Source organism: Alternaria metachromatica (genome assembly GCF_023757995.1).
Source record: "Alternaria metachromatica strain BMP 0045 chromosome Unknown scaffold_1, whole genome shotgun sequence".
Classification (NCBI taxonomy): Eukaryota; Fungi; Ascomycota; class Dothideomycetes; order Pleosporales; family Pleosporaceae; genus Alternaria; species Alternaria metachromatica.
The window spans coordinates 1,265,079-1,290,827 of NW_026055492.1; the positions used below are offsets into that span (position 1 = coordinate 1,265,079).

The 25,749-nt window shown below is 52.9% G+C and overlaps 9 protein-coding genes across 9 annotated transcripts; 4 read left to right on the forward strand and 5 right to left on the reverse strand.

Annotated features, from left to right (window-relative positions):
• Positions 1-236: 236 nt before the first annotated feature.
• J4E83_000408 (uncharacterized protein) lies at positions 237-707 on the reverse strand (the record flags this gene model as incomplete). Its single annotated transcript, XM_049327370.1, has 1 exon — positions 237-707. One exon carries the CDS (start codon positions 705-707, stop codon positions 237-239), a length of 471 nt encoding a protein of 156 aa, XP_049193515.1.
• Positions 708-1,139: 432 nt separating this feature from the next.
• Positions 1,140-1,925, reverse strand: J4E83_000409 (uncharacterized protein; the record flags this gene model as incomplete). The annotated part of the gene is made up of 1 exon (XM_049327371.1): positions 1,140-1,925. The coding sequence occupies one exon, from the start codon at positions 1,923-1,925 to the stop codon at positions 1,140-1,142; it is 786 nt and encodes a 261-aa protein (XP_049193516.1).
• A 377-nt stretch (positions 1,926-2,302) lies between these two features.
• Positions 2,303-4,309, reverse strand: J4E83_000410 (uncharacterized protein; the record flags this gene model as incomplete). The annotated part of the gene is made up of 2 exons (XM_049327372.1): positions 2,303-4,221; positions 4,267-4,309. The coding sequence occupies 2 exons, from the start codon at positions 4,307-4,309 to the stop codon at positions 2,303-2,305; spliced, it is 1,962 nt and encodes a 653-aa protein (XP_049193517.1).
• A 4,986-nt stretch (positions 4,310-9,295) lies between these two features.
• Positions 9,296-10,182, forward strand: J4E83_000411 (uncharacterized protein; the record flags this gene model as incomplete). The annotated part of the gene is made up of 2 exons (XM_049327373.1): positions 9,296-9,594; positions 9,651-10,182. 2 exons carry the CDS (start codon positions 9,296-9,298, stop codon positions 10,180-10,182), a joined length of 831 nt encoding a protein of 276 aa, XP_049193518.1.
• A 442-nt stretch (positions 10,183-10,624) lies between these two features.
• Positions 10,625-12,764, reverse strand: J4E83_000412 (uncharacterized protein; the record flags this gene model as incomplete). Its single annotated transcript, XM_049327374.1, has 4 exons — positions 10,625-10,861; positions 10,911-12,153; positions 12,292-12,566; positions 12,618-12,764. The coding sequence occupies 4 exons, from the start codon at positions 12,762-12,764 to the stop codon at positions 10,625-10,627; spliced, it is 1,902 nt and encodes a 633-aa protein (XP_049193519.1).
• Positions 12,765-13,577: 813 nt separating this feature from the next.
• Positions 13,578-14,884, forward strand: J4E83_000413 (uncharacterized protein; the record flags this gene model as incomplete). Its single annotated transcript, XM_049327375.1, has 4 exons — positions 13,578-13,801; positions 13,860-14,148; positions 14,206-14,460; positions 14,510-14,884. The coding sequence occupies 4 exons, from the start codon at positions 13,578-13,580 to the stop codon at positions 14,882-14,884; spliced, it is 1,143 nt and encodes a 380-aa protein (XP_049193520.1).
• A 1,147-nt stretch (positions 14,885-16,031) lies between these two features.
• Positions 16,032-17,817, reverse strand: J4E83_000414 (uncharacterized protein; the record flags this gene model as incomplete). Its single annotated transcript, XM_049327376.1, has 3 exons — positions 16,032-16,085; positions 16,340-16,470; positions 16,518-17,817. 3 exons carry the CDS (start codon positions 17,815-17,817, stop codon positions 16,032-16,034), a joined length of 1,485 nt encoding a protein of 494 aa, XP_049193521.1.
• Positions 17,818-18,409: 592 nt separating this feature from the next.
• J4E83_000415 (uncharacterized protein) lies at positions 18,410-20,267 on the forward strand (the record flags this gene model as incomplete). Its single annotated transcript, XM_049327377.1, has 2 exons — positions 18,410-18,480; positions 18,533-20,267. 2 exons carry the CDS (start codon positions 18,410-18,412, stop codon positions 20,265-20,267), a joined length of 1,806 nt encoding a protein of 601 aa, XP_049193522.1.
• A 2,593-nt stretch (positions 20,268-22,860) lies between these two features.
• On the forward strand, positions 22,861-24,298 carry J4E83_000416 (uncharacterized protein; the record flags this gene model as incomplete). The annotated part of the gene is made up of 2 exons (XM_049327378.1): positions 22,861-24,069; positions 24,125-24,298. The coding sequence occupies 2 exons, from the start codon at positions 22,861-22,863 to the stop codon at positions 24,296-24,298; spliced, it is 1,383 nt and encodes a 460-aa protein (XP_049193523.1).
• Positions 24,299-25,749: the final 1,451 nt, after the last annotated feature.

A 25,749-nucleotide genomic window follows, 5' to 3' on the forward strand; every position in this document is an offset into this window, starting at 1 on the left:
TACTGATAACGAAGGGAGCTTGTGGTATCCTTGGTAGCAAAATCAGAGACGTAGGAAATCGGAAAGTGTTATTTGGGCGAGAGGTCGGAGTCGTTGTCAAGACCCGGGGTGTTGAGAAACCTCGTGCTCAGGCCTAGTAATTCAAGGCCAATGCCTTGTGCTCTCTTTTTTCTTGTCTTTACTTTCGCAAGTCCATCGCGACACCCTTCCTTTTCACACGAAGTCGATCATCTTCCTCACCAAGGCATAGCCTCCGCTCCGAAATCCACCCTTTGCGCCGCATATCTCCTATCCTGCCACGTCTCTGCCTCCTCGTCCTCCAATTCCTGTCCAACACCCCACCTCTTCTTAACCTTCTTAACAGCAAACTTCCCAATGCCCCAAACCGTCGCCGCGAAAATCGTGCCCGCAATGCCCGTCGGCGCCAACACGAACCCCGCCCCACTAACCACTGTGCCGAAAGCTCCAGCGCCTATCGTCGCAACCAGTGACCCAATCGCAACGTATTTCGCATATCGGACGAGTTTCCAAAAGGCGAATATGACGCCGGAGCGGAGGACGCGGAGGAGTGCGCGGGTGCGGCGTGAGGATACGGCGTTGGGCGCGGTCTTGGGGTCGTAGAGGTAGCGTAGATTGCGCCGTGTTGAGGCGAGTGCGGAGCGGGATCGCGCATCTATTTCCTGTTCGTGGACGTCTGTAGAAGACATTTTGGGGCGGGTTGCGATTGGTGGTGGCAGCTGTTGTAGTACGAGATGGAGTGTGGGAAGGAAGTTTGCAAAGAGCGATGACGTCATTGGGCATTAAGATCGAAGCCGTAGATCTTAGGACTTGGTGATTCGGACAACAATGTAATTTTGTAAAACTCGTTCATGTAGGTTACTTGGGTATGGCGCGCCCTCGCGCACACCTGCAGATGGAGTACGTGTTAAACTTCGATTACGACTTTTGAGACACCTGGTAGAGGGCTGTTACCTGTTCGAGACTTGATTTTTTTTGGATCTAAGATACCCCTATAACGTTGTTCACAGTAAATCGTAGGTTACTTGGCTCTTGCATGAGCATCCTAAGATCTGAGACCACTCGCTCATAGACTTCAATCTCGGTACCATATTATCGTGTCTTCCTCTCGCGCCCGTCACCTACTCCCGTTTCTCGATCTTGACTTCCTTCATCTTCGCTTCCATCTTCACTTTTTCAGTTTTGACCCTCGGTTCCGCCTTTATCTGCACCTCCTCTTCCTTCAGCCCCATGTCTACCTCGACCAAGTCCAACCCGCCATGAAGTTCCAGTCTCTCCTTCTTGCCTTCCTCCACACGCCCGAACTCCTCCTCCTCCACGTCCTGTAGCCTCTCTCTCTCCAGCTCCTGTTCTTCCTGCAGAGTGCGCCTACCCACAGGGTGAGCGCTGTGGTTAGACGTATTCAGCTCCAGTAAAGACCAAGCGAACCTCCGTCCAGTCACTGGATCTACGATTGCTGCACGGAAGGCCACACCGGTCATCTCGTGTACCAGGCGCGGCTTTTGGCCGTCTGGTTTACGTATTTCCGTGTCAATGAAGTGGTCGATGTCTTCTTGCACAATCTTTTCGGCGAGGTGTTTGTGCTCATCAGCTGCGATGATATTTACGCGTATATCTGAGTCAGGGTCGTCCCAGCAGCGTACGGTGATCTTCATATGGCGAGTGTAGGGAGCTAGCGCGAAAAGAGCAGAGGCGTAGATCCATTTGTGTCTTTGTATTTGGTTGCCGTTTTGGTCAAAGAGCGGTTCGGGCTGGATGTCATCTTCTCGTTCCCATCCTGATGGCTCGTCGGCGTAGGTGATAGCGCATAGATTGATTACAGGCTGATAAGCTGCATCGGTTATAACGCGTATGGCTAAGTAGAGGGGCGTCGGTGCGCCAGGGAGTGCTTGAGCGCTTGTTGACATAGTGAAGAATGGGTGGTGGGTACAGGTGCAGGTGTTGTTACAACTACCGAAGAACTACACATATCAAGACTGAAATGGTCCATGGGCCCTGATAGCGTCATGTGTTCGGGCCATGAGTCTCTCGTTTCCCTTCATTACTGCTCATGATATCATTTGCCCCCTTCTGTCACTCCGCACGGTCCGCTGTTTCCAGGCTATTCATTAAAATACCCTTGTTGAACGTCTTCCTTCTTCCTCGCTCTCACATGTGGGGTATCCTTTTCGCATTGCTGAAGCCCTTTGGACGCTTTCTACGCGTGATTCTCCCCAGTCAAATGCTACTATTCTCGTGCTGACATTGGATGGCATAAGATCAGGTGACATTGTTGGAAACGATCTCAACGTTGCATCCGCTTCAGTCTTTCTTCAGCAGCCCTAGCACGCCGTTCTCTTTCCATCCTAGCTCTTGCTTCGGGCGTTAGCCCCCTCATCTCTTCCTCTCTTAAGTCTGCTCCAGTCTTGACAGGTAGTGCACCCAACGACTTGCCCTTCCCCAACCTCTGCTCCTTTTTCCTGATTTCCTCGGCCTCACTCTCTTTCCGCACACGTTCGGTCTCAGCCTTCCGTCGATCAGCTTCAGCCTTACTCTCAGCAGCCTTCTCGGTCTTCTCTTGAGCGTCTCGCTTGTCGGCCTCGGCTTTGGTGATGGCTGCAGGTATACCGGCCTTCTCCCAATCCCAGGCAGACTCTCCGAGCTCTGAGCGTGCGACGCGAAATGCGTCACGAGCTGCACGGTCACCAGTCAGCGTGAAAGGAGTTCGCGCTTCATCGTTCATCACAGTCGGATCGGCCCCGGCCTTCGTGATGAGCGCGAGGATGATAGGAGCAGAATTCAGGGCTGCAGCAAGATGTAGTGGTGTCGGTGTGTGATGGTTGGTCGGGAGAAACTGGAAGTTTGGTGAAACTTCATTCGTCTTGAGGTAGTTTAGAAGCGCGGGAACTTTAGAACGCTTGATTATCGGTATAACCTGGGACGTGTGTAATGTCGCTGCCTCTTCTTCCTTCGTCAACTTTTTGGGCTTGGGTTTCGCTGGAGCGGGTGCGGTGGCCACAGCTTCCTTCTGAGAATTATTAAGAGCAGCAAGCGCTGCTTCATCAATGGTACTCTGCTTTACTCGAGTAAGCTCAACAAATGAACGCATCAGCTCTTTCTGCGTCGCTCGCCGTGTACTGAAGGGAAAGCCTCGGTTGCGTGGGTCATTGTGACGGAGAACCTGTCCTTCATACGGACCAAACAGAGTTCTCCTATTCGTCGCGCCGGTCGCGCGGACAAAGATCAATTCTGCATTATCGATCATGCTTTTCCAGCTAGAGAGTAGCTCGCGGACTTCGGCAACGAGTGCGGTCTCGTTATAGCGACGAATGGATGAACCGGCCGAGTGTGCGTTGCCCTTTGCGTTATCGTTCGCTGATTGCGAACCTCCCTGTTTCCGTCGTGTAGTGTATCTGTGGAAGGTCTTATGCGCAATTACAGTTGCCGAACGCTCATCGAATCCTGTGTGGTTCTTCCCTGTCTTTGGTGCCAGCGCCACTATCATTGCAGCGAAATGACCACCGCCTATCATACAGAGAAAAAAATGCGGCCCAATGTGTGTGCCTGGTAGTGGGACACCACCCTCATTCGCCTTGATCTTGGGAGGCTGCTTTGGGGATAGCTGTTTTGCGCGTATAGTATCCAGGATATGTGACTCGTCCTCCTGCTCCGCATTCGAGAAGATCGCGCGATAGACGCCCAGCGACATATTTTGGGGTATCGAGGGTGACGAGAACCATATCAGCGGAGGCTTGCCAGAACCTCTCTGCTTCTTCCTTGAGGCAAAATCCTCGAATTCCGGATCCGAAATCTTGGCCTGCTTCTTCAAAAGTGCGCTTAATGTCGAGTCCTTTGCCTTCGCCCCTTCTTCATCTTCATCGTCGTCGGATTCCGATGACTCAGACCCTGATATGCTCTCGTCCAGATCTCCGATGAGCTTCTCGAACTCGGCCTCGCCTACAGGCTTTGCGCCTTTTATCTTTTGCTTCAGGTTGTATCCATGGAGGTCGGATCGGACATGAGCGCGCTGGTCTGCAAGGGATGCGAAGCTGAGCCCACAGAGGTTGCACGATGTGGCCTTTGCCGGGCTGCTGCTCTCGTCTTCGGCGGTATCAGGAGAGTCGCTCGCCGCTACAGGTGTTGGGATCGGTATCTGTTCTAATGGCTGCTCAGGCTGATCCTTGAGAGTGAGTGTGGCTAATAGCTCTTCGGGAAGATCAAACACTGCGGATGTTAGTTCCGTGTGGACTGGGGGAGCAGGGATCTTACCATAGAGAGGGCGCTGCAATAGATGGTCTCCTTTTTGGGCCATTGTAAATTTTCGAGAGTGTTGGTCAAGTGTGGTAGGTGGTATGCGATCGTGAGCAGAAGATTCGGAGGGGCGCGTTGTAGGTTGAACATGACGTACATCGCAGCCTTATACGCGAGTCATCGGGCGCCCAACACGCTAATCCCTCACCAGCGCGTTCAGCCCTTCACCACCCACCAATCCTGCAAACGAATTTCACGCGTCAATCACCAGAAATCACGACCAGGACATGAAGACTAAGCTAAAGCGCCTTTGTTTTCGCAGCGTCGCGCACACAAATTAGATTACGCGTACTCCGCATCCGCTACCTGCACAAACACCCATCCTGGCTCTACGTAGTCCAGCAATTGCAGAGGATCCGGCCCCTCAATATGAGCGGGAATTGATACGAAGTCTATGTTGCGATCGGCAAAGCACTGGTGTAGCTTCGCGAAATCTGGCGGGAAGTGACCCAAGAAAGGTGGCCAGTCTACTACAGCAACTCTCTTCAGAGACAGCTTCGGAGAAGCCATCTCAGCGAGATGGCGCAGCATCTCTGTCGGGCCCTCCCACCCCTTTGAACCCCAGTGTTCTTGCCAGTCAATCTCAAAGCTCACCTCTTCCAGTGATGGTGGAAGATGATGGACTAGTTTCGCAACGAAATCGGAAGTACAATTAATCGGCTCGTCGTCGTGTGTTATCAAACCCATATCCAACGAGCGAAGACTTGTCATATTCGAAGCCAGGCGTGCTATCTGCAGCACGTGCCCCTGACAAAGCATTTGTTGGTCGCCCCGGATGGAGAGACGCTCAATCGTGGCGCGATTGTGTATGAACGCTCCCGCAAGCTCGCTAAACTTGGTCAAGAGGCTTGGAGAGTATATGCCGCGTTGATCTGCCAAGGAGAAGATGCGAAGTCAGCGTATGCCTTACACAGAGTTCGTATAGTCCTGCTATTACCATTATTGATGTCTTGTTCGTAGGAGAAACTCTTCAAATTCCTGCAAGCTTCGGTGAAGTATCTCAGCGTCGGCACCTCCACAACGGATCGTTTCAGCGTGATTTCCTGGACTTGAGAAGATGCGGGATCTAGCACAGTCTGAATCGGAATGTCTTGGTCCCAAGCCGGGCGTTTGTTGTTCTGATCGAGGAGCACTAAGTCCGAAGCGGTAAAATCGTGGAGTGAAGGAAGGAGGAAAATGTATGCAATGGCTTCTAACGACAGCGGACCGTGTATGTTGATGCTCCTTAGGTGTATGAAACGATCCGAATGGTTCGCTATAGTCGTGAACCAGTATTTGTCATCTGGCCAGAAGGCTTTGTCTGCGACGACAAGTGTATCGACATTCGGGGTGAACATGAGAAGTATTTCGAGAAATTCGTCATCGCGTCGTGTGCCACTAGCATTAGACATTAATCTGTCCTTCTCTGGTAGCCCCATAATCCTAATGCATATAAGGAAAACAGCTCGGTTCTCCTCAGTATCGTCGTGATCGTCGAAACCGTGCTTCCATGTGAGGTTTCGGACTCGATTTCCAAGCTCTGGATTTGCACATAGCGTACGTAGTAGTGGCCAAGGACGTCGTACGAAAAGGTTTCCGTATAAATGATCGAGCGAAAGCGTATACATCCGCCGGCTGCTCAGACTAAGGTGACATATGTCCTTAGCGTTCTCATTTGGAATGCGCTCGATGATGCTCATAACCATTTCGTTGGGCAGAGCATCGAAGGGACACAAAGATGGTACAGTGATCGACATGGTGGCTGGAGGGTAGCATGCGCGAACGACACTGCCGCAGATGGGTCATACAAGCGGATTAGACTTGAGATGCATCATGCAAGAGGTATTTCACTCAAATTTAAAAGTAAGGTGGTCTTTAGATATGGTGGCATGGCACACGAGCTTCCCCGCGTTGGGACGCTAATCCTTAGCGGCAGTTAGACCGGTCAAGCACGTGTTGACAATAATGGCGAATCATCTGCTAACATTACACCGACATACAAGCGACTCAAACTCCACAAAGCTCTTAGAAGTATCCTAGCTGCCTGCAGCAGTTGTACAAGGATACAAATTTGCCGATCTTCATGCTATTGTGGGTTGGAGTCCCTAAAGGCAATGAGCCGCAAAAGCGTCCGTTTTGTGGACCCAGAGCCAATCAGACTCTACATCTTCTTTGATAGTCAGCGGCTCCTGTCCCTCGATATCTTCGTAGACTACATCGAATTGCATTCCTGAACGTTCATATACCCGCTTCAGATGCTTAACCTCGTCCGGGAGGGGAAACCAGCCTGCCAGTGCAGGCCAGGCGATATAGATCTGTTTCAATCTGGACGTCGAAGAAGCAGCGGCTTCGACCAAACGTGATAAGATGCCGATGAGGAAATGTAGCTTGGGTTCTTGGCCTAGCTCATAAGTCCACTGAAGCCGCAGAGATTCAAGAGTGTCTGGAAAGGTCTTGACAATCTTTCTCGCTATAGGATGTAGGTCTTCAGAGCGTGGGGACTCCGATGGATTGAATGTTTCAATATTGCAAGGGCCGATATCCAGCGTACGGAGTCGCGGGAGTGTAGGTCCGGTAACATGATAACATAGCGATGACAGCTCCGTTTCCGTCACTACCGAGTCCACTCGTAGACGTAGGTTCTCGAGAGAGCTATTTGGACCCAATCCGATATTTCCGATCCATGAGAAAATAGCTGGCGGTATCCCAGGACGCCATTTCATCTCATGGGTGACGTGCTCGTAGGTAAAAGTCTTGAGTTTGTTAAGCTTTTCGAGAATGATCATTACCGAAGGGAAGTGAAAGTCTGATTCTCTTATAATGAAGCATTCGAGAGATGAGCCATTAGCCAGCCACCGATCAACGTGGGCTTCGCCGGCATCGTCCCAGGGGAAAGTCCTGCCAGGCTCTCGACGCATATCGACGGCCTGAGTAAGCTCCAAGGTTTGTATGGAGGGCAAAGTCAGAAGGGGTACAATACTTTTCAGACGTAGAGGACCCAGCAGAGTGATTGATCGAATATTCCCGAAGTGAGCTGGATTGGCAGCCAAAGTCTTGAACCAGTAAGAGTGGTCATCCCACTGCCATACATCATGTACGGTGATCTTTTCAACTTTAGGCGTGAAGAACAAAAAGAACTCCAGGTACCACCAATGTACTTCGTGATCAGAAGCAAAGCCTATGAAGCGGATTGGTAGGTCGGTAGAGATATCCGTGGTGTCCAAGATGGCCCCAGAGCTTCTGAGTTTGTTGGCAACGGCATGCCTGTCGCCTAAAGGCAGACAGCGGCGTCTGCATGGTCGTCTCCAATAATCCTGATACCACACCACCTCTTTGACATAGTTTGTGAGTTCATGGCAGTGGGCTGAATGAGACAGCGTTATGGTACGCAGGAATTGCTCCGGGGCGCAACCTGGAAATCTTCGATATAGCCGGTCTAGTGTGAGGCGATGAAATCGCCAACTCGTCGCATTCAGAGCGCGTAATGTCAAGTAATCATCTGCATCCAGCTCATCTAGGATGAGAAGGATCAATTCGTCGGGAAGTGCAGGTGCGCCCAAATTCAGGCGCGATGCTAGTGCAGGAAGGTCCATCGTTGCGATATGCCCAGGTGTATGGCAGATCGGTTGGGCGAAGGTCTAGACAGGTTTGCATGTTACCGCCAGCGTAGTATGCATGCGAAATCGCTGCTAAGACGATGGGAGGTACCTAGGTAGATGACAGCGGGATGGTGGCGCTGAGATGGCGCGCACGAGCCGCCTCCCCTCCGGTTCCGCGGACAGCGGCTCGATCTGCAGGGGTCCCGAGGTCACGCTACCTAGGCATTTAAAGCTTCAATGCTCCTTCACAACGCACTGGTAAGCAGGTGGCCGCCTCCTGACGAGCTCTTCAAAAGCACTGGGAACATACACGCACACGTAGATGGTGGCCAGCTTCGACATCACCAGGGCGACCTCGGGACCCTTCATTTCCCCGAGACGCGCCACATGGCGACTTTACGCATCGATCTCAGTGCCAAGCAGAGCGTACATACGCCCATGCCGGGCAAACTATTACCTCTGCAGCATCGAGGCACAGCTTACAGTAAGCTCTCAATGCCTGAGCCCAATGCAACTTGCTTGCCCGCATCTTTGGATGAACGGCATCTACCACCCGCCCATACAGACTCTTTCATCGGCAGGATCCCCGAGACGGGCAGAACCTCACGAAATGTTCGCTCTCAAGTACAGCGGATTTCCTATCATCCTCGCCTAAACGCACTTGTTGTACAGTCCCCACACCTTCCTATAACGTGTGGTCCTTCGCCACCATCAGATGCATGCATACGCAGGCTAGAAGCCTCTGGCATGCAAACTACTTTTCAGATGCTGGTTCGAACAACCCTGATAGAATGTGGATATGCGATATTAAGGATGAAAGCCTGTGGCTGCAAGCGTGTTCTACACTAACTATGCGCCCGCATGAACAAGTGCACTTATGCCGGGCTCGCATGCTTTGGTGTAACCGCATCTTAAGTATAAAGAGTCATGGCATCTCCCAATTGCCGTCTACGAGGTACTGACTTAATTTTCAACCAAGCTTTTACCTCGCCATGAGGTTTATATTTGTACTTCTGCTCTCCGTCGGAAGCACCGTAGCACAAGCTCCACAGACCGATGCGTTAGCCAAACACGGGCTTGATCAACTATGGCTTGATGTGGCCAAACACCCCGATAGCTACACCAGGAACTGTACCTCAAGTACAGCCGCTCGGCGCCGTGAATGGTATGCTCATGCAAACAACCGGAAGGATGTCACTCATACCCCACAGGTCTAAGCTGAAGCGTGCGGAGAAGCTGAACTACATTGACGCTGTTCACTGTATGGGAAAGACTAAGGCGAGAACTCCAGCTGATGTTGCCTCTGGAGCGATAAGTCGTTACGATGACTTTGTGGTCACCCATATCCTGCTGACACAGTACACGCACGGAAACGTATTCTTGGTCAACCCCTAAGACGCCTCATCACAATGACTAACAATGACAAGGGCAACTTTCTGTCGTGGCACCGTTACTTTATGTGGGCATGGGAGCAGACTCTGCGTAATGAGTGCGGATACAAGGGCTATCTTCCATATTACAACTGGGCGTTGTGGGCTGATAACCCCGCTGCATCCCCTCTCCTCGATGGAGGCGACACGAGTATCTCTGGAGATGGGGTATATTTTCCCGGTCGTAATGCCAGCTGTGTACCTAACCCAAACCGATGCTTTGTGGAAGTTCCACCCGGCAATGGAGGTGGTTGTGTTGCCTCAGGGCCCTTCAAAGAGTGAGTAGTCATTCTTAAATGTCTCTATCATGTCCGCAATACTGATGGCAATCTAGCTGGAAGATGCACATCGGACCAGTATCCTCTCTCGACACCACCGTACCGCCAAACCCATCTCCGAATGGTCTAGGCTACAACCCTAGATGTATCAGACGCGACATCAACACACGCTCATCATCGGAAACCACCGACGCTGATGTCGCCGAACTAATCACAGCCAGCGCCAACATCTCCGCTTTCCAGGACACGCTCCAAAACCCTTCTCCTGGAAAACTTCGCGTTCACCTTGGTGGCCATCAGACAATCGCTGGTGACGCCGGCTCAGATTTCTACAACTCGCCGTCCGACCCATACTTTTGGCATCATCATGCCCAGATTGACCGAACTTGGTGGATCTGGCAGAACCAGGATTTGGAAGATAGGCGGTTTACTATTGCTGGAACGCTTACGTTTCTGAATACCCCGCCGACGAGGAATGCGACGCTGGATGATGTTATGACATTCGGCGATTATTTGGGCTTTCCGAATATGACGATAAGAGAGGCTTCTAGTACGCTTGCTGGGCCTTTTTGCTATATCTATGAGTAGAGAGGTGATAGAGCCGGAACCGTCAGTTCAGTACATGTATTCATCTAGATAGCTTGCCTAACCTCTTCGACATCCCCGTCAAACCTTCGCATCTCTTTTTCGCCAAGGTCGACCTGTTTTAAATCTGATCGGTGACCGCAATGCCCATAATATCGATGTCTCACCGGCATATAGTACGAATGATGTGTCGTAATCTCGCCACGCAGAATGCTTGTGGCACCGTAAGCGTTCGCCCCGCATAAGCCTACCATGCCTGAAGATGTAATCTGCTGCATCGTCAATCATAAGTCAACTGGCGATGCGTCCAATTGCGCCAGTACGATTAGCGTTTCATTGAAATAAGATCGACACTTGGCATAGTCGAGATACGGGCCATAGATTGAGTGATAGGCTAAGTGGAGAGCAGGAGATCGAAAATATATGTACAACGTCGTTCAAACGTCTACCACGTCTCTTGGCGATATCTACCACTCTTTTCCATACTCACGAGATAATTCTCTGCGCCCTCCCTGTCCATATTCCCATGTTCTTGAAAAGCTTCGATGAGCGCTTCGCGTACTGCCTGGGGCATCTTGCCCGATGACCCGCAAATGTATAAGATGCCGGATTTATGGAAGAGGTGAGAGAAAACGAGGGAGGATTGCTGCCGAATGAGATCTTGGACGTAAACCTTTTGACGCTGTCATATCGTTAGCGTAGACTTGAACAGGGTGGAGCTGGGCACTGACCTGGTCTCGGGAGAACGCCGCGAAAACTTCTAGGGGAACACCAGAGGATTGAAGCTGCGCCCACTCGTCCTTGAAGAAGTAGTCTGATTCAGCGTTACGACAGCCGAAAAAGAGAAGATCCTTTATACTTCCGTCGTCTTGCTGCGCGTGGCCGTTTTGTAGCTTCTTATGCTCCTCGCGCCATAGTATACGTTGGTATATCAGAGAACGCATGGGAGCTACACCTGTGCCTGGTCCAATCATTACGACCGGTCTATCAAGTTCCTCTCTTCCTACACCCAGTCCGCCTCGCGAAAGAGTGACTGTGATCTCCTGTCCTGGAGTGAGTGAAGCAATATATCGCGTAGCAACACCCTGCCTGATTCTTTTAATAACAGTCTTGTACTTTACAATCGCGATCAAGAGCTCAATCTTTGTGCTATTCTCCGCCTCTGCGTCAGGATTCATTGCGCTTGCGATGCTGAACTGGCGACCACGCAATGCAGGGATGATGCTGCAAACGCGCTGCCAGGGTATTTTGACAGACTCAAACTCCTGTAATACCTCTAATATGCTGCGGCGCGGGCGTGTAGTGTAATCGTAGAGCTCGTCAAGATACAGGGGGTCGGTAAACTCAAGTAATCTTGCCTTGTGAAACTCGTCGTTCGTGTAGTGCGCGAGCTGGGCGAAAAACGACCTTCGTGGTATGGCAATGATGTCTAGATGGTTAGTCAACAGCTGCCGTAGGGTTATTAGACTGCCTGGCTCCAGATTCCGGACCGGCAGGGTGGTGTCTTGGGGCGTTGAAGGCGACGAAGGTACGAAGCGAAGTGGTATATCAGCCTCGGAAGTCCAGCCCATACACTCAATGAACTGCGATACATCCGACGGGAAGTTCTTGGGGTATATTGTGAGTACATCGCCTGGACCGTAGGGATGTGTCTCTGGTATCTCGAACTTGATATGCCGTACATCCTGCCAATGATTTGTTGGAGTGACTCTCTCATTGCTTGCGATCTTCGCAGTCAGTCCGCCACCTATCTTCAGGAGATCTAATGGGGGAACATCCGTCGCATCGCCATTCGATACAGGTGCATTATTGGTGTTCGATGAAGATGTTGTATCATCGACGGCAGGCGCAAGCAGCCATTTCGGGTCTAGTAGAACATCGTCCGGTATCGGCTTGACACCATCAGCGAGAGGGTAAGAGTCAAGGAGATGTTGGCGCAGTTTCGTCGACCATGGTAGGAAAGATCCGTCGATACTTTGGAATAGTCAGATATGCGCCGTAATTGCAATGATGGCACAAGTTCTGCTGCATACGCAGTTTGACAGGCAACATGAGACGATGCATCAGGAAATGGAAAGAAAATCTGCAGACGCGATGATCGTGTTGACATACCCCTCTGGATGCTGCTCGTCCGACTCTCCGCGATCGCAGACTGGCTGCGCTCCTAGCTGCACGAGGCGATTGTAGAGCTTGCGATGCGCCCAGTTGTACTTTGGATAGGACGTATCACCAAGACCAAAGGATGCAAATTTCATCTGACTCAAGCACCCTGGTCGCAGCCGAGCACTTCGGATGGCTTTCCAAAACTTCTGGCTATTGGGTGGCAGGTCACCCTGGCCCGTAGTGGAAATGGCGATGAGAACGACATCGTGTTGCAGCAGTTGTCTCTACCGACAGTCAACCATCGCTCCTTGCACGCGACACCGCCACTGACATACAAGAGTGATGGCGTTGAGCTCAGCGACTTCCGTGTGGAATCTCAGCCGCTCAGCGACCCTTCCCATCTCCTCAGCCACATCCTGCGCGTTCCCTGTTTCCGAGCCGTAGACGACCAGTGCGCGGCGCGCTTGCAGTGCACCTGCCATGGCGGTAAATCAGCAATCAGATTGCGGTGAGGCAGGCTAGCCGGGACAGGACTCGAGGAATGGGAAAATTGAATGGCAGGGCCCCCGGATCCAGTGCATGAAGAAGCGGTGCACTAGCGGACACGTCAACGGCAGGCGGGTCTTTTTCATGCTTCTAGCGGCAGTGGGCGGTGGGGCGGAGGTGAAGCTGGAGCGCCATGCAGCCAAGGTCGAGGTCTACTGTGGCGCTAGGGCGCGCTGTGGCGTCGCGCTTAGCTAAGCAGCGATGCGCATCGCGTGCAGGCACTGCAGTCGCACCAGAGCATGCACACATGTGCGTGCAATGGGAGAGAGAGAGCGACTGTTCTCGCTGCTTGTGCTGCGGCGAACCCGTCCATGCGCTCAGCGGCCGCCTAGTCGCCGTTTCCCCTATCCATGCACTCCTGGTCGCTGCTCTCAGGCAAGTGGGCCCTCGACTGTGCGCAGGGGCCGCTTCCGTTACCGGATGCGGCCAAGCCCCATGGCTGCGCTCTTCAAAATAATCTGCCTGGTCGAGGCCTGCCCTCTCTCTCCCCCATCAAGTCAACAACAGAGACCAACCACGCACCCCATCAACCCAATCCTCTCTCAACCTTCCCCGGGCTCGTAGCTACCCACTCCACACCCCCCTCGTCAACAGTTCCACCAGCAGGCGGTTCGGCAATCCCATCACCCACCAACCACCACTACTGTTCAAGGTTACCTTTACCGGTCTACTAGGACTCCAAGTTTCGTCAACCTCTTACACGCCCGGTCTATCACTCGTGTTCGTCAACCACCCAAACTTCAGCAATCATGTCCGCACCTGTCGACAGTGTCACCGCCCAGATGGCCACCACCTCCCTCAACGACAACAACGCTCCCACCGCCACGGAGAGCACTGGCGCTCAACAGCCCACCGCAGCCGAGGACGAGGCTGTGCGTGCGAGTGCCGCTGAGGGCAGGCGACTTTACATTGGAAACCTCGCGTACGCGACCACCGAGGGGGAGTTGAAGGAATTCTTCAAGGACTACCTGGTGTAGGTGGACCCTGTTTCTCCGCATGACGCAACACGTCCAAGCTAACACGTGGTGCAGCGAGTCCACGACCATCCCCACCAACCCACGCACCTCGCGCCCCGTCGGCTACGCCTTCGTTGCCCTCTCGACCCCGTCCGAGGCTGAGCGTGCCATCGCCGAGCTCAACGGCAAGGCCATCCTGGACCGCAAGGTCTCCATCCAGCTCGCCCGCACTCCCGAGGCCCACGCTGAGGGCGCCGGCAGCGGAGCCGAGGGCAACACTGGCGAGGCCCGCCGCCGTACTTCCACCCGTGGACGCGGTCGCGGTCGTGGCCGTGGCGGCCGTGCTGGACGCGGCGGACGCGCTGTAAGTACCTCCGCACCCTTCCGCCTGTCTTCACAAGCTAATCAAGTTCTGCACCAGGCCGATGCTGAAGGCGCCGAGCAGGTCGAGCTCTCCAACGAGGCTCCTGCCGACTCCACCCCTACAAATGTACCCGGCCAAGTTGCTCCCCTAACCGAAACTACGAACGAAGCGCTTACCGCAAAGAAGGGCGCCGACAAGTCTGCTCCCCAGGGGCCCCGTGAACGCAAGCAGCGCGGTCCTCCCGAGGACGGTGTTCCCTCCAAGACCAAGGTCATGGTTGCGAACCTGCCGTACGACCTGAAGGAGGACAGGGTGAGTTTGCACATACCCTTCTCATAGCCCACGCTAACTAGTGAATCAGCTTCTTGAGATCTTCAAGGACTACTCCCCCACCCAGGCCAAGATCGCCCTCCGCCCCATCCCCCGCTTCATGGTCAAGAAGCTCCAGGCCCGCGGTGAGCCCCGCAAGGGCCGTGGTTTCGGTTTCGTTACCCTCGGCTCTGAGGAGCTCCAGCAAAAGGCTTGCTCCGAGATGAACGGCAAGGAAATCGAGGGTCGTGAGATCGCAGTTAAGGTCGCGATCGACTCCCCCGGTAAGGAGGACGACGCTCCCGACGCGGCTGCCGATGGCGAGGCTCCCCTCACCGAGACCGCTGCCGCCAACGAGACCGACAAGGTCGTTGAGAACCCTCCCGCCACCTCTACCCCCGCTGCCACCTCTACTCCTGCCGCCTAGGTAGCGGCTGCTGCTTAGACGCGCGTCCTCCTCAGCAAGTCGCGTCAGACATGGCATTGCGCTGTGGATTTGTGTATCGAAGTTTCTGGCCCATCGACATCTACCATTTACCTTGATAGAAAGATATGGGCAAGCGCCTTCAGCATCTTAGTCGTTTTAGGTTATCGGGTTATCCGCAAAAGTGCGAATTCGGAGTCTGTCAGGTGTAATATGGTGGACTATCTCGGGTTCTTTACGGTTACGGAAAACTTATGTTAGCTGGCACGAGAGATGAGATATCACATGAATGAACAAACAAACAAACCTGCCGTCAATACGACGGTTGATGAATGACTTTTTTACCCGGAGAGTACTGTGTTTCTTTACTCGTGATTGCGAGCTGCACCCTCGCAAGACACCCAAGGGTTGTCCCGAAGGCGATGGCAAGGGCAATCGTGAAGCGACTTTCCATGTCTCGATTCAATTGATGATGTACTAATGCGCGCCATATAACAAGAATTGATGGGCGGTGCATTCAATGTATTACTAATGTATTCTAAGCTCCTAAAGACATGGTATGAAGTACACTGGAAATTGTCTAATATCTTGCATCCCTGTTGTAACAGCTTTGAACAATCTTTCGCGATATATGACAAAGAAAAACGACCTTAGTGGTGGAATGCATTCTTAATCTTGTTTCCAATTTTCTTGAGCCCAGAAGTGATTTTTCCCCAAAAGGAGTTCCAGTCACGTCGCGTAAGCAACACCTCATCTCTACCTTCGATGCTCATCCTGGCTTCTATCCGAGCCGTCGGCCTAGGCCAATTAAACTCTGAGAGAGTTGCGCCGGATGGATCTGAGGGTAGGCTGACTGAAGTGATGGAATAGGTAGAACTCGGTAGAGGCGATGCTGATTCTGTGATTGTAGTAGATACTGAGGTTAATGCTGTGGTATCTGTAATGGACAATGCTGCAGATCGACGCCGGCGACGTTCGTATTCTGATTTTACTGCTGAAGCTATAGATGTCGTCAGAAAGCTTCAAGACGTCAAGTTAATCGAGTGACTTACTAGGTGATGGAGTACCAGAAGTAGCTGGTACATTGATGCTTGAGAGCAAGGAGAACTCTACCGTCAGAGAAGTAGGCTTCAGAGACACCTTCGCCGGCTCAGATGTTTTGGAACCGCCGATCAACGTAGCTGTCGCGGACAGTCCACTGTACCTGGGCGGAACAGTACACTCGCCGTCTGCTCCAACAGGCCCGGCATCGACAGGTACAGGACGACCGTTGTTATCAATATCAGCCATGACAACGCACCAACCTGTTCCACTCGGTATCCCTGATGGTGTCGCGACTTCTCCTGCTGCTGCGTACGGGTATCCTTGGAAAGTTGGAGGGGGGACGCATTCTCCCCCTGCCCCTGCAGGCCCACCTGCGACGGGGATAGGGCTTCCATCTCGGTTTATGTCCGCGACTGTGATGCACCAGTTGACGTCGGCGGAAATGTTGTTCAGAGCAGCAATCGCTGTGGTTTTGGCAAAGACAACAGTTGTTGCTGTGGTCTTAACGGTAACGGTGCTGCGGCCTGTTACGGGCTGGTCTTGTGCTGGGAAACTTTAGCTTTAACAAGACTTGCGTTGGATTAAGACATACCGAGGAAGCTGATGGCATCATCTTGGGCTATTGATCGGCTCGCGCTCGCTATTGTGGTCATTGAAGGCTGTGCTGTTACAGTGGTGATGCTCGTCAAGGTAACTATGACAGTCACAAGAGATGGTCCGCCGGGTGCTACTACCGAAGGTGTGATAGGCTGCGGAGTCACAGAAGTCGTGCCGGTCACCGTTACGTGTACTGTGTTTGATTCGATTGTCGACGATACAGGAGGTGATGACGTAGGCACGGCACTCGGAATGATTGGCGACCCAGAGCTGAGTGTCTGCGGGGGTGTTGTGGCAATAGACGTAGATGATGCTTGTGAGCTAGCTGGAGCTTCAGCGGGCGGCTTTGGCTGAGGGTTCCCACAGCTCATGTTCTTGATCCTTGACTGTCGAGAGCTTGGATCAATGACACTCCAATCGGCCTTCTGATCCGATGTGGTGTCTTTCAGTAACTCGAACCAGAAAGTAGTGTATTTTCCAAACACAGCACAACCAACCTCACTCCAAAACTTCTGGAGTTCGTCTACACCGGCAACTGCAGCGCCGTGTTGCTCGGAATCGGTAAAAGGCCAGCCCATTTCCGCGATCCAAACCGGTCTGTTGCCTGCGCGCTGCTTGACTCCCTCGAGAGAGCCTTGGAAGCTTGTACTTGCTGTTCCGATACTGTCTTTGTTCCAGTATGGGTATGCAGTCATGCCGATGAAGTCTGCGTTATCCACCACGGCATATTGCGCGGTATCAACGTGGCCGATTGGTTTGTCTTTCATGTACTGGGCGAACGACGAGGAAGCGATGCTTTCCTTCACCTTGGCTACGGTCTGCGCAACGACCGCTGCAGTAACACCAACTTCTTGAGTCGCCTCGGCACGGTATACATCCTCGTTGCCTACAGAAAGTCCAATGATAAGATCGGAAAGAGCTTGGCCGTGCTTCTTAAACCCTTTCTCGAGTGCGGCCATCTCATTTTTGACGTTCTCATCAGGTGAACCGCCCTTCTGCGCTGGCGTTATCCAGAAACCCAGTAGCAGGTTGGTCTTGGAGACAACAGCAGCATCAAAAGCTTCCGTCGGCTCGTCGAGGGTTTTCGCTGCTCTGCAAGTAAACAGGCGGGCACTGTCGAAGGGTATGTCGGTAGTCAGGTTCTTGGCCAGGTTGAAACCATCGAGGAAGTCTGCTTTCATTTTGGCATTTTCCTCCAGACCCCAGAAAGCACCGTAGTTGAAGCCTGTGTAGACCTGACTCGCGGCCTGCGCAAGGTAAGGAAACAAGAGACAGTAAAGAATGAAAAACCTCATTTCGTGATACAAGTCTTCTCAAAGCGAATTTGGACAGTGTATTGCATAGAAACAGAGGAGGAAATTAACAGAGGAGGAAATTAACAGAGGAAATCCATCTAGTAAGTACGACTGAGACTTGAATGTCCATGATGTTAGCTTGAGCGATGTGATGGGCTGCAGAGTGTGACAATAGGACGTCGTTGAACAACACGTATTCAGCATTATTCACACGGGTGATCGGGCTTCTACACATAGAGACGAGCAAATAGATACCAGAGTTCTGACGAGTGAATGGGTAGGCGTAAATAATTTATCGTCGCTGATCTGAATGCACCTTCAACTGCAAGTTCAGATAGACTAGATCGGGAACGATCGTCTCGCCATGCAAGGCCAAGAGCTAAGAAGGCTTATACGGAGTCATTGATAGAAATCATAATAGTGGGGGAGAAGAGATGGCCGCTGTTGTGGGGAGAAGAGAGCGACCAATGAGGAACGAGATGATGCAACGCCCTGGAGTCGGAGAAGCGTCCGTCCCCGCGGTCTCCGAGCTCGCATCGATAAATTATCAGGAACAGCCAGCCGCCACGAGAGGAGCAGCCAGCCCCCCACCATGTCTCTCGCACGCTTTGGAGGTGCTCTCGCGCGCGCAAGGTGCTCCCCGCGGCCGCAATGGCACGCAGCGTATGTCCCCAAGTCCACCACACGTCCGACCCGCCAGTCTAATTGCTTGCAGACGTGCGCTTTCCAGCTCCGCCATCCGCACCGCCAAAGCCGACAATGAGCTCAATTCGGTCAGCAAGCACATCACCCAGCCCAAGTCGCAGGGCGCCTCGCAGGCCATGCTGTACGCCACCGGCATGAGCGAGACGGACATGAACAAGGCCCAGGTTGGCATCTCGTCCGTCTGGTACTCGGGCAACCCGTGCAACATGCACCTGATGGACCTCAACCACAAGGTCAAGGAGGGTGTCGAGCGGGCCGGACTGCTGGGCATGCAGTTCAACACCATCGGTGTTAGCGACGGCATCTCCATGGGCACAAAGGGCATGCGCTACTCGCTGCAGTCGCGCGAGATCATCGCAGACTCCATCGAGACAGTCATGGGCGGCCAGTGGTACGATGCGAACATCTCCATCCCCGGCTGCGACAAGAACATGCCCGGTGTCATCATGGCTATGGGCCGTGTGAACAGGCCTTCCCTCATGGTTTACGGCGGTACCATCCAGCCCGGCTGCGCGAAGACCCTCGAGAACCAGCAGATCGACATCGTTTCCGCTTTCCAAGCATACGGCCAATTCATCACGGGCGAAATCACCGAAGACCAGCGATTCGACATCATCAGGCACGCTTGCAACGGGCAGGGTGCTTGCGGAGGAATGTACACAGCAAACACAATGGCCACGGCAATCGAGACAATGGGCATGTCGCTACCTGGCTCTTCGTCGAACCCGGCGAACTCCAAGGCGAAGATGTTGGAGTGCCTTGCAGCGGGTGGTGCCATCAAGAAATTGCTCAAGGAGGACATCCGCCCGAGCGACATTCTTACCCGCGAAGCATTTGAGAACGCCATGGTCGTCATCAGCATCACCGGTGGCTCAACCAACGCTGTTCTTCACTTGATCGCGATCGCTGACTCTGTTGGTCTCAAGCTTACCATTGACGACTTTCAGAGCGTGAGCGACCGCATTCCATTGTTGGCGGATTTGAAGCCTTCCGGAAAGTACGTCATGGCCGACGTTCACGATATCGGTGGCACCCCGTCGCTTCTCAAATTCCTGCTTAAGGAAGGACTTCTCGATGGTAGCCAAATGACTGTGACTGGTAAGACACTCAAGGAGAACTTGGAGAACGTCAGAGATTTCCCCGCCGAGCAGAAGATCATTCGCCCACTCAGCGAGCCTCTGAAGTCCTCTGGTCACTTGCAAATCTTGAGGGGATCCCTTGCCCCTGGAGGCTCCGTAGGCAAGATTACTGGCAAGGAGGGCACCCAATTTACCGGCAAGGCCAAGTGCTACGATGCTGAGGATGACTTCATCACTGCTCTCGAGCGTGGTGAGATCAAGAAGGGCGAGAAGACCGTCGTTGTCATCCGCTACGAAGGTCCCAAGGGCGGCCCCGGTATGCCTGAGATGCTGAAGCCTAGCTCCGCCATCATGGGCGCTGGTCTCGGCAAGGATGTTGCACTCATCACAGACGGCCGCTTCAGTGGTGGTAGTCACGGCTTCTTGATCGGTCACATTGTGCCCGAGGCACAGGAAGGTGGCCCTATCGGCTTGGTTCAGGATGGCGATGAGATCACCATCGACTCCGAGTCCAACGAGCTGAACATTGGCGTCAGCGAGCAAGAACTAGCAGAGAGGCGGAAGAAGTGGACCGCGCCCGCCTTGAAGTACCAGAAGGGTACGCTTTTCAAGTACGCGCGATTTGTCAAGGACGCTAGCCAAGGCTGCGTTACCGACTCTGAGTAATCTTCACGTTTGAATGTCTCTCATGTTTGCATACCTATGTATATTTTGATGGCTACAGCTGGGGTAAAAGTCGCATCCGGAGTTTGGGCGGGCAATATCTGTATATTCGACACAATGCTATCGATTTAGCTACTCGATCTTCGGCATCCTCATCATTCATTCTGCTTCGTCCAAAGCTGTCGTCACCATATGTCTCGAGCTTGATTTTGCGTCGGCGGTTCAACCTCTCGATCAGCGCTCTGTCTCCCAAGACCTGACAACACTCTTCCACGCGACTCCTTCATCATGGCCCAGAGCAAGCTCTTCGAATCCCTAATAGCATCCCACGTGGCTTTGTCTACGCCTGTCCCGAACCCTCTGTAGGAAATCCTCACCCAATGCATCAACACCGGTAACGAGTTCAGTGTCACCATGCTCAGAAAAAGAATCCTCCTCAAACTTCAGCCTACGCAACTATGCCGGGTATTGTAAAAGCAACGGCACTGCAAGGTTCGTCATCTTCAAGATATGTCAACATGGCAATGAGTGCTCGAATGTTCCGAGTGGTAGAGGTATAGAGTAAACAGTAAGAGGTGCAACGTCTCCTTCATCAGCTCACAATGCCAGCCTTTACTGACCAAGGACCGTCAGTAAAAGCTGGCTGTGGTCTTTTGGAGGCTGAATGTAGGGCGGTATCGAAGATCAATAGACGTGATGTTCTCTGCACGAGCTTGGATGCCATGAGAGGACAATTGCTGTGCAAAGTGGTGAAAAGGTTGTTTGGTGTCAAAACATGAAGAAGATACGGAACAAGTGAGGAAGACGGGAAGGCCATCTAAAGGCAAGGGCTGTAGAATGAGCTGTTATCTGAGTTTGACAAGGCTGTTGACATCCTGGTACATTTGGTCCCTGATCAGTGAGAAAAAGCAAAAACAGGCACGGCATAAAGTTCCGATACGAAAAACAATAGAATATGCGGGATCATCTCCCGTAAAGTTGCGGCAAGTTGAATCCTTGAACCATTCCTTGCCATGTTTTTCTGTGAAGATTGAGTTTCTCTCTCTCATGCCGGTGAGTGTCAAGAGTTTCGGAGAAAGGTGCGGACAGCTGGGCACGTGAACGCATTGACCATCCTGCGTCGAGAACCACGCCTGGATTGTTTCATCACACACTTACACCTGCAGCCTCAGCTTCATCATGGCAAACTCCGCAACTTTAATGATTTGTTAAGGGGTCGCAGTGACCCAAGGAAATGTCCAAGGAAAGGTAATGCAGGGCGAGCACAGTGTGACCTGGTTGCGCAGCTCCCGGGAGCATGGATTCCGCGCAAGATAGCTCATTTCTCCCCTGACCCGGTGTTTTGGAGTGTTTGTTGATGATCAGGTGTTCATGTTGGACAGTCAGGTACCTGCGCTGGCTGAGCTTGGATAGCTGACGATCATCGACGAAGGAGATGGGAGACCGGCGCAAAGCGGCAAGATTTTGCCAACAACCAGGCGAAACGGCAAGTGTTCATTACCGCTATCTTGGGATGACATGGGAATGCGCTCGCATCGATGACCGGAAAGCTGCAAAGTGGGATATCAGCGAGCTTATTGCCCGCCATCGAGATACCTGCCGTTACAGCTCGAACGACAATCAAGAGTGGAGCTGATCTCCCTCGTTCCGTTAGCCGCGTCGATCATCGCGTCCGCTTTGGGCTGCCCTGAACGCGCTAGACAGAACTTGCCGATGACGCTGAACCATATGTTCCGAAAACGCAAGATCGACGTCTTGGAATGTAAGTCATGAAAGGTGCAGATCGTCAGGGGAGTCATCCATACAACGCAAGCCTAGGGTCACAGAAGACTGGATGAGGCAAGACAGATGCATCGTGAGCCTCACCACCTCGCAGATGGCCAGCAGGATGAGGCGAGTCTCTAATGAGACGGCAATCTGAGCACAATCACCGTTGACTTCCGCAGTGTCCTGCCGCCTACAGATTCTCGCCCCAATTTCGAGTCCCCCGCGAGAACTAAGACGTGTCTTTGACAACTGTTGCGCAACCTGACTTACTCAAGCCCATGAGTAGCGTTCCGGAAGCTTGAAAGCCGGGATCTACCTCGAGATATGCGCTAAGGATGAGGGTCTAGTCCCCTTATCTTCTAGCATGCGTGGGCCATACCCCAGAGGATCAAATCTTACTCCTCAGCTAGGCCAACAAGCTTCAGAGCGGTCTACGTGCAAGAGCCTCATCAGCAACGGCAGTATCGGCGATGCTTTCATGAAGATCGCCAATGCGTGCGCCATGACTAGGCAAGCTGTAGCCCTAGTCTTCTCACCATGGTATGGCTTGGTGTAGGACCTCTCCACTCCGGTGACGATTGCGGCTTGTCTTGGGCCTGAGCGTCTAGGAGAGTATCGATTGACTAGACGTGCTGACTCGGTGTATCAGAAAGTACCTGGGTGCTGTGAGGGCATATAAACCATACTGCAGTCCACCTACAATCATCATCCAGCTCACCTACCACACTCTTTCAGTTCTTTGCCAATCGCTCAGTTCGCTATAGACTAATAATACTTATCCCTCTTAATATCCACCAACCCACCCACCAACAAAACTCCAACCACCAACATGCGTTCTTCCATCGCCGTTAGCATCATTGCTCTCTCCACCTCGGTCCTCGCAGCCCCTACTCCTCAGGTTGCTGGCGTCAACAACCTTCTTGGTTCCGTCACCAGCACCCTCGGCTCTGTCACCAACCCCGGTGCCGGCAACGACAATCTCATCCAGGGCAACGGCAACAGCAACGGCCAGAACAACGGCAACGGAAACACTGCTGGCAATGGCAACGGCAACAACAACGAGGCTGGTAACGGCAACTCTGCTGCCAGCGGCAACAGCTTCAACCTCAAGCCCCTCGGCAGCAGCATTCTGAACAACGGAAAGCGTGCGGCGCTTCTGGACAACCTCAACGGCGTCCCGGTTGCTGGCACCATCCTCAGTGGCGTCACTGACGGCAAGGGTGGTCTCCTCAACGGTGTCACTGTTGGCCCTACCACCGACGGCATCACCGACAACGTTCCCGTTGTCAATGGCCTCGTTGGCCGTGGTGTCACTCAGGGCCTTGACGTCAGCCAGCTGAGCCAGACCCAGCTCCTCTCCCTCCTCAGCCAAGTCACCGGCGCCCTCCAGAACACTGGCAACACTGCTACTGGCACCGTCAAGCCGGTTACCGACGCCACCGTCCCAGTGACTGATGCTGTCAAGCCTGTCGCAGCCGCTGCCGGAGATGCCGTGAAGCGTCAGTTGAACGTTGGTGGTCTCACTGGCACTGCCGGCGGCCTCGTCGGTGGTGTTACTGGCACCACTGGCTCCGTCACTGGTGCTCTTAAGCCCGTCACTGGTCAACTCCAGCCCGTCACCGGCACTCTCAAGCCCGTCACCGGCGCCACCGGAGGCCTCACTGGAGATCTTCTCAAGCGTCAATTGAACCTTGGTGGTGTCACCGGCACTGCTAACGGCCTCGTCGGCGGTCTTACTGGCTCCACTGGCTCCGTTACTGGCACCCTCAAGCCCGTCACTGGCCAGCTTAAGCCCGTCACTGGTGCTCTCAAGCCCGTCACTGGTACCCTCCAGCCTGTCACCGGTACCGTCACTGGCGCCACTGGAGGCCTCACTGGCGATGTCCTCAAGCGCCAGGTCGACCTCAACAGCGTTACTGGCACCGTCAGCGGCCTTGTCGGCGGCATCACCACCACTGCTGGCTCTGTCACCGGCGCCTCTGCCGGCAGCGGAAACTCGCTCCTTAACAACGGCAACAACAACGGCCAAGGCAATGGCGTAAGTACCTATCCAACCCCTCCTATCTCGACTTCAACTAACATCCACTTCACAGAACAACAACCAGGCCGGTAACGGTAACGGCAACGGAAACAGCGCTGGAAACGGCAACCAAGCCGCCAGCGGCAACGACTTCAACGTAAGTCCCGAAACCGAGCTTCCTGAGATCAACGGCCCGCTCGTCGAGCTGCCTGACCTCAACCTCGCTCCCACGATCAAGTCAGTCTAGTCTAGATCATTGGGTAGTAGTTACGTTTTCCATTACATACGCTAACGGTCTCTCGCAGCTTTAAGTGAAGGCGACTATGAATTGAGTGCGATATACTCGGGACGACTTTCCTTTCTACGATGACGATGGCATACCCTGGTTTGCTGGATCTCTATACATATTTAGTTGTAGTACCAATGTACTTTTTTGACCACTGAACAATTTGCATTTCATCCGATTGTTCCATGCGTGATGGCTCAGTAACTGGAGTCCCCAACAGCTTTACACACCTTCAGTCAACGACAGAGGCTACAGTCCTAAGATTCACCATTTTCATGCTTCTACGTCCATCTCCACATGTACTTCCGTACCACGTACTTGGAGCTGTCCTGTCGAATTGCTACTGGCAATGTATGGAATTCCCGATATCATGAGGTCTACAAACAATGAAAACTTTATTCGGCCAGTGTCTACCAGCATATACGGCAGCAGTTCATACGGTAGCAGTAACATCACGGCAGTCGTGCACGGACACACCTTTGGAAATCAATGTCCTGTATAGTCCTTTACACAAGGTAGGAATTGATGAAGATAATTAACGTCATTAGGTATTACTTGCTCCTGTTGTGCTCCAAAAACACCGTACGCGTAATAATTATTTTGCGCCGTGCTTAGTGACCACCAGTAGTGGGTAGCTATCAAATAATTAGCACAATGTCCTTGAACGTGTTTGGGTGAACAACTTACGCCGAGATAGACCTTGAAGGAATCGTAGATGAGCCATTGGAAGGCGGTCAAAGTACCAATCATGAATATACGAACAGGCAGTCCGTTCCAAAGGCCACCGAAACCGATCTTGCCGTATATCCTGCCGATAGCCTGACCAGCGCCCTCGCCAGCCTTTCGGTCGCTGTTGAGCTTCGAGACCATCACGTCTAGTATATGTTAGCTCGCTTTCGCGACTCTTGGGTCTTTACACAATGTTCTCAACGTACCTGCGGGATGCGAGACAACTGCACATCCGACACCAGCAATATATCCACCGAGGAAGCTCACACCGGTTTGCTGCAAGGCCCCGTATGACTCCTTTGGCTTACCCAAGAAGCCGTAGATTTGTTTGACTGTCTCTTCGAATGTCGCGAACTTGACCATGGTGTACGGGATTTGACGCGCCCACAGAGGGTACAAGCCCTTGTACAAACCACCAACACCCTCCTCCTTGATCACCTTCGCCCAGCCTTCTCTCAGTGTGTTTGCGAACGGTGGCATGGTAGTCTGCATGCGGACCTTGATTGCTTCCATAGGACATAGCGCGATGTCGGCGAGGAACTCGGCGGAAGCGGAGGCAGCTAGGTATACGACTGTTTGCGGTGCGCCGGGCGCCAGCTTTTCGCCGTACAGGTATTTGAATACCTCGTAAAATCCGTACTTTCCAGCACCTTGCATCGAGTAACCGATGAAGGTTGGTGTCC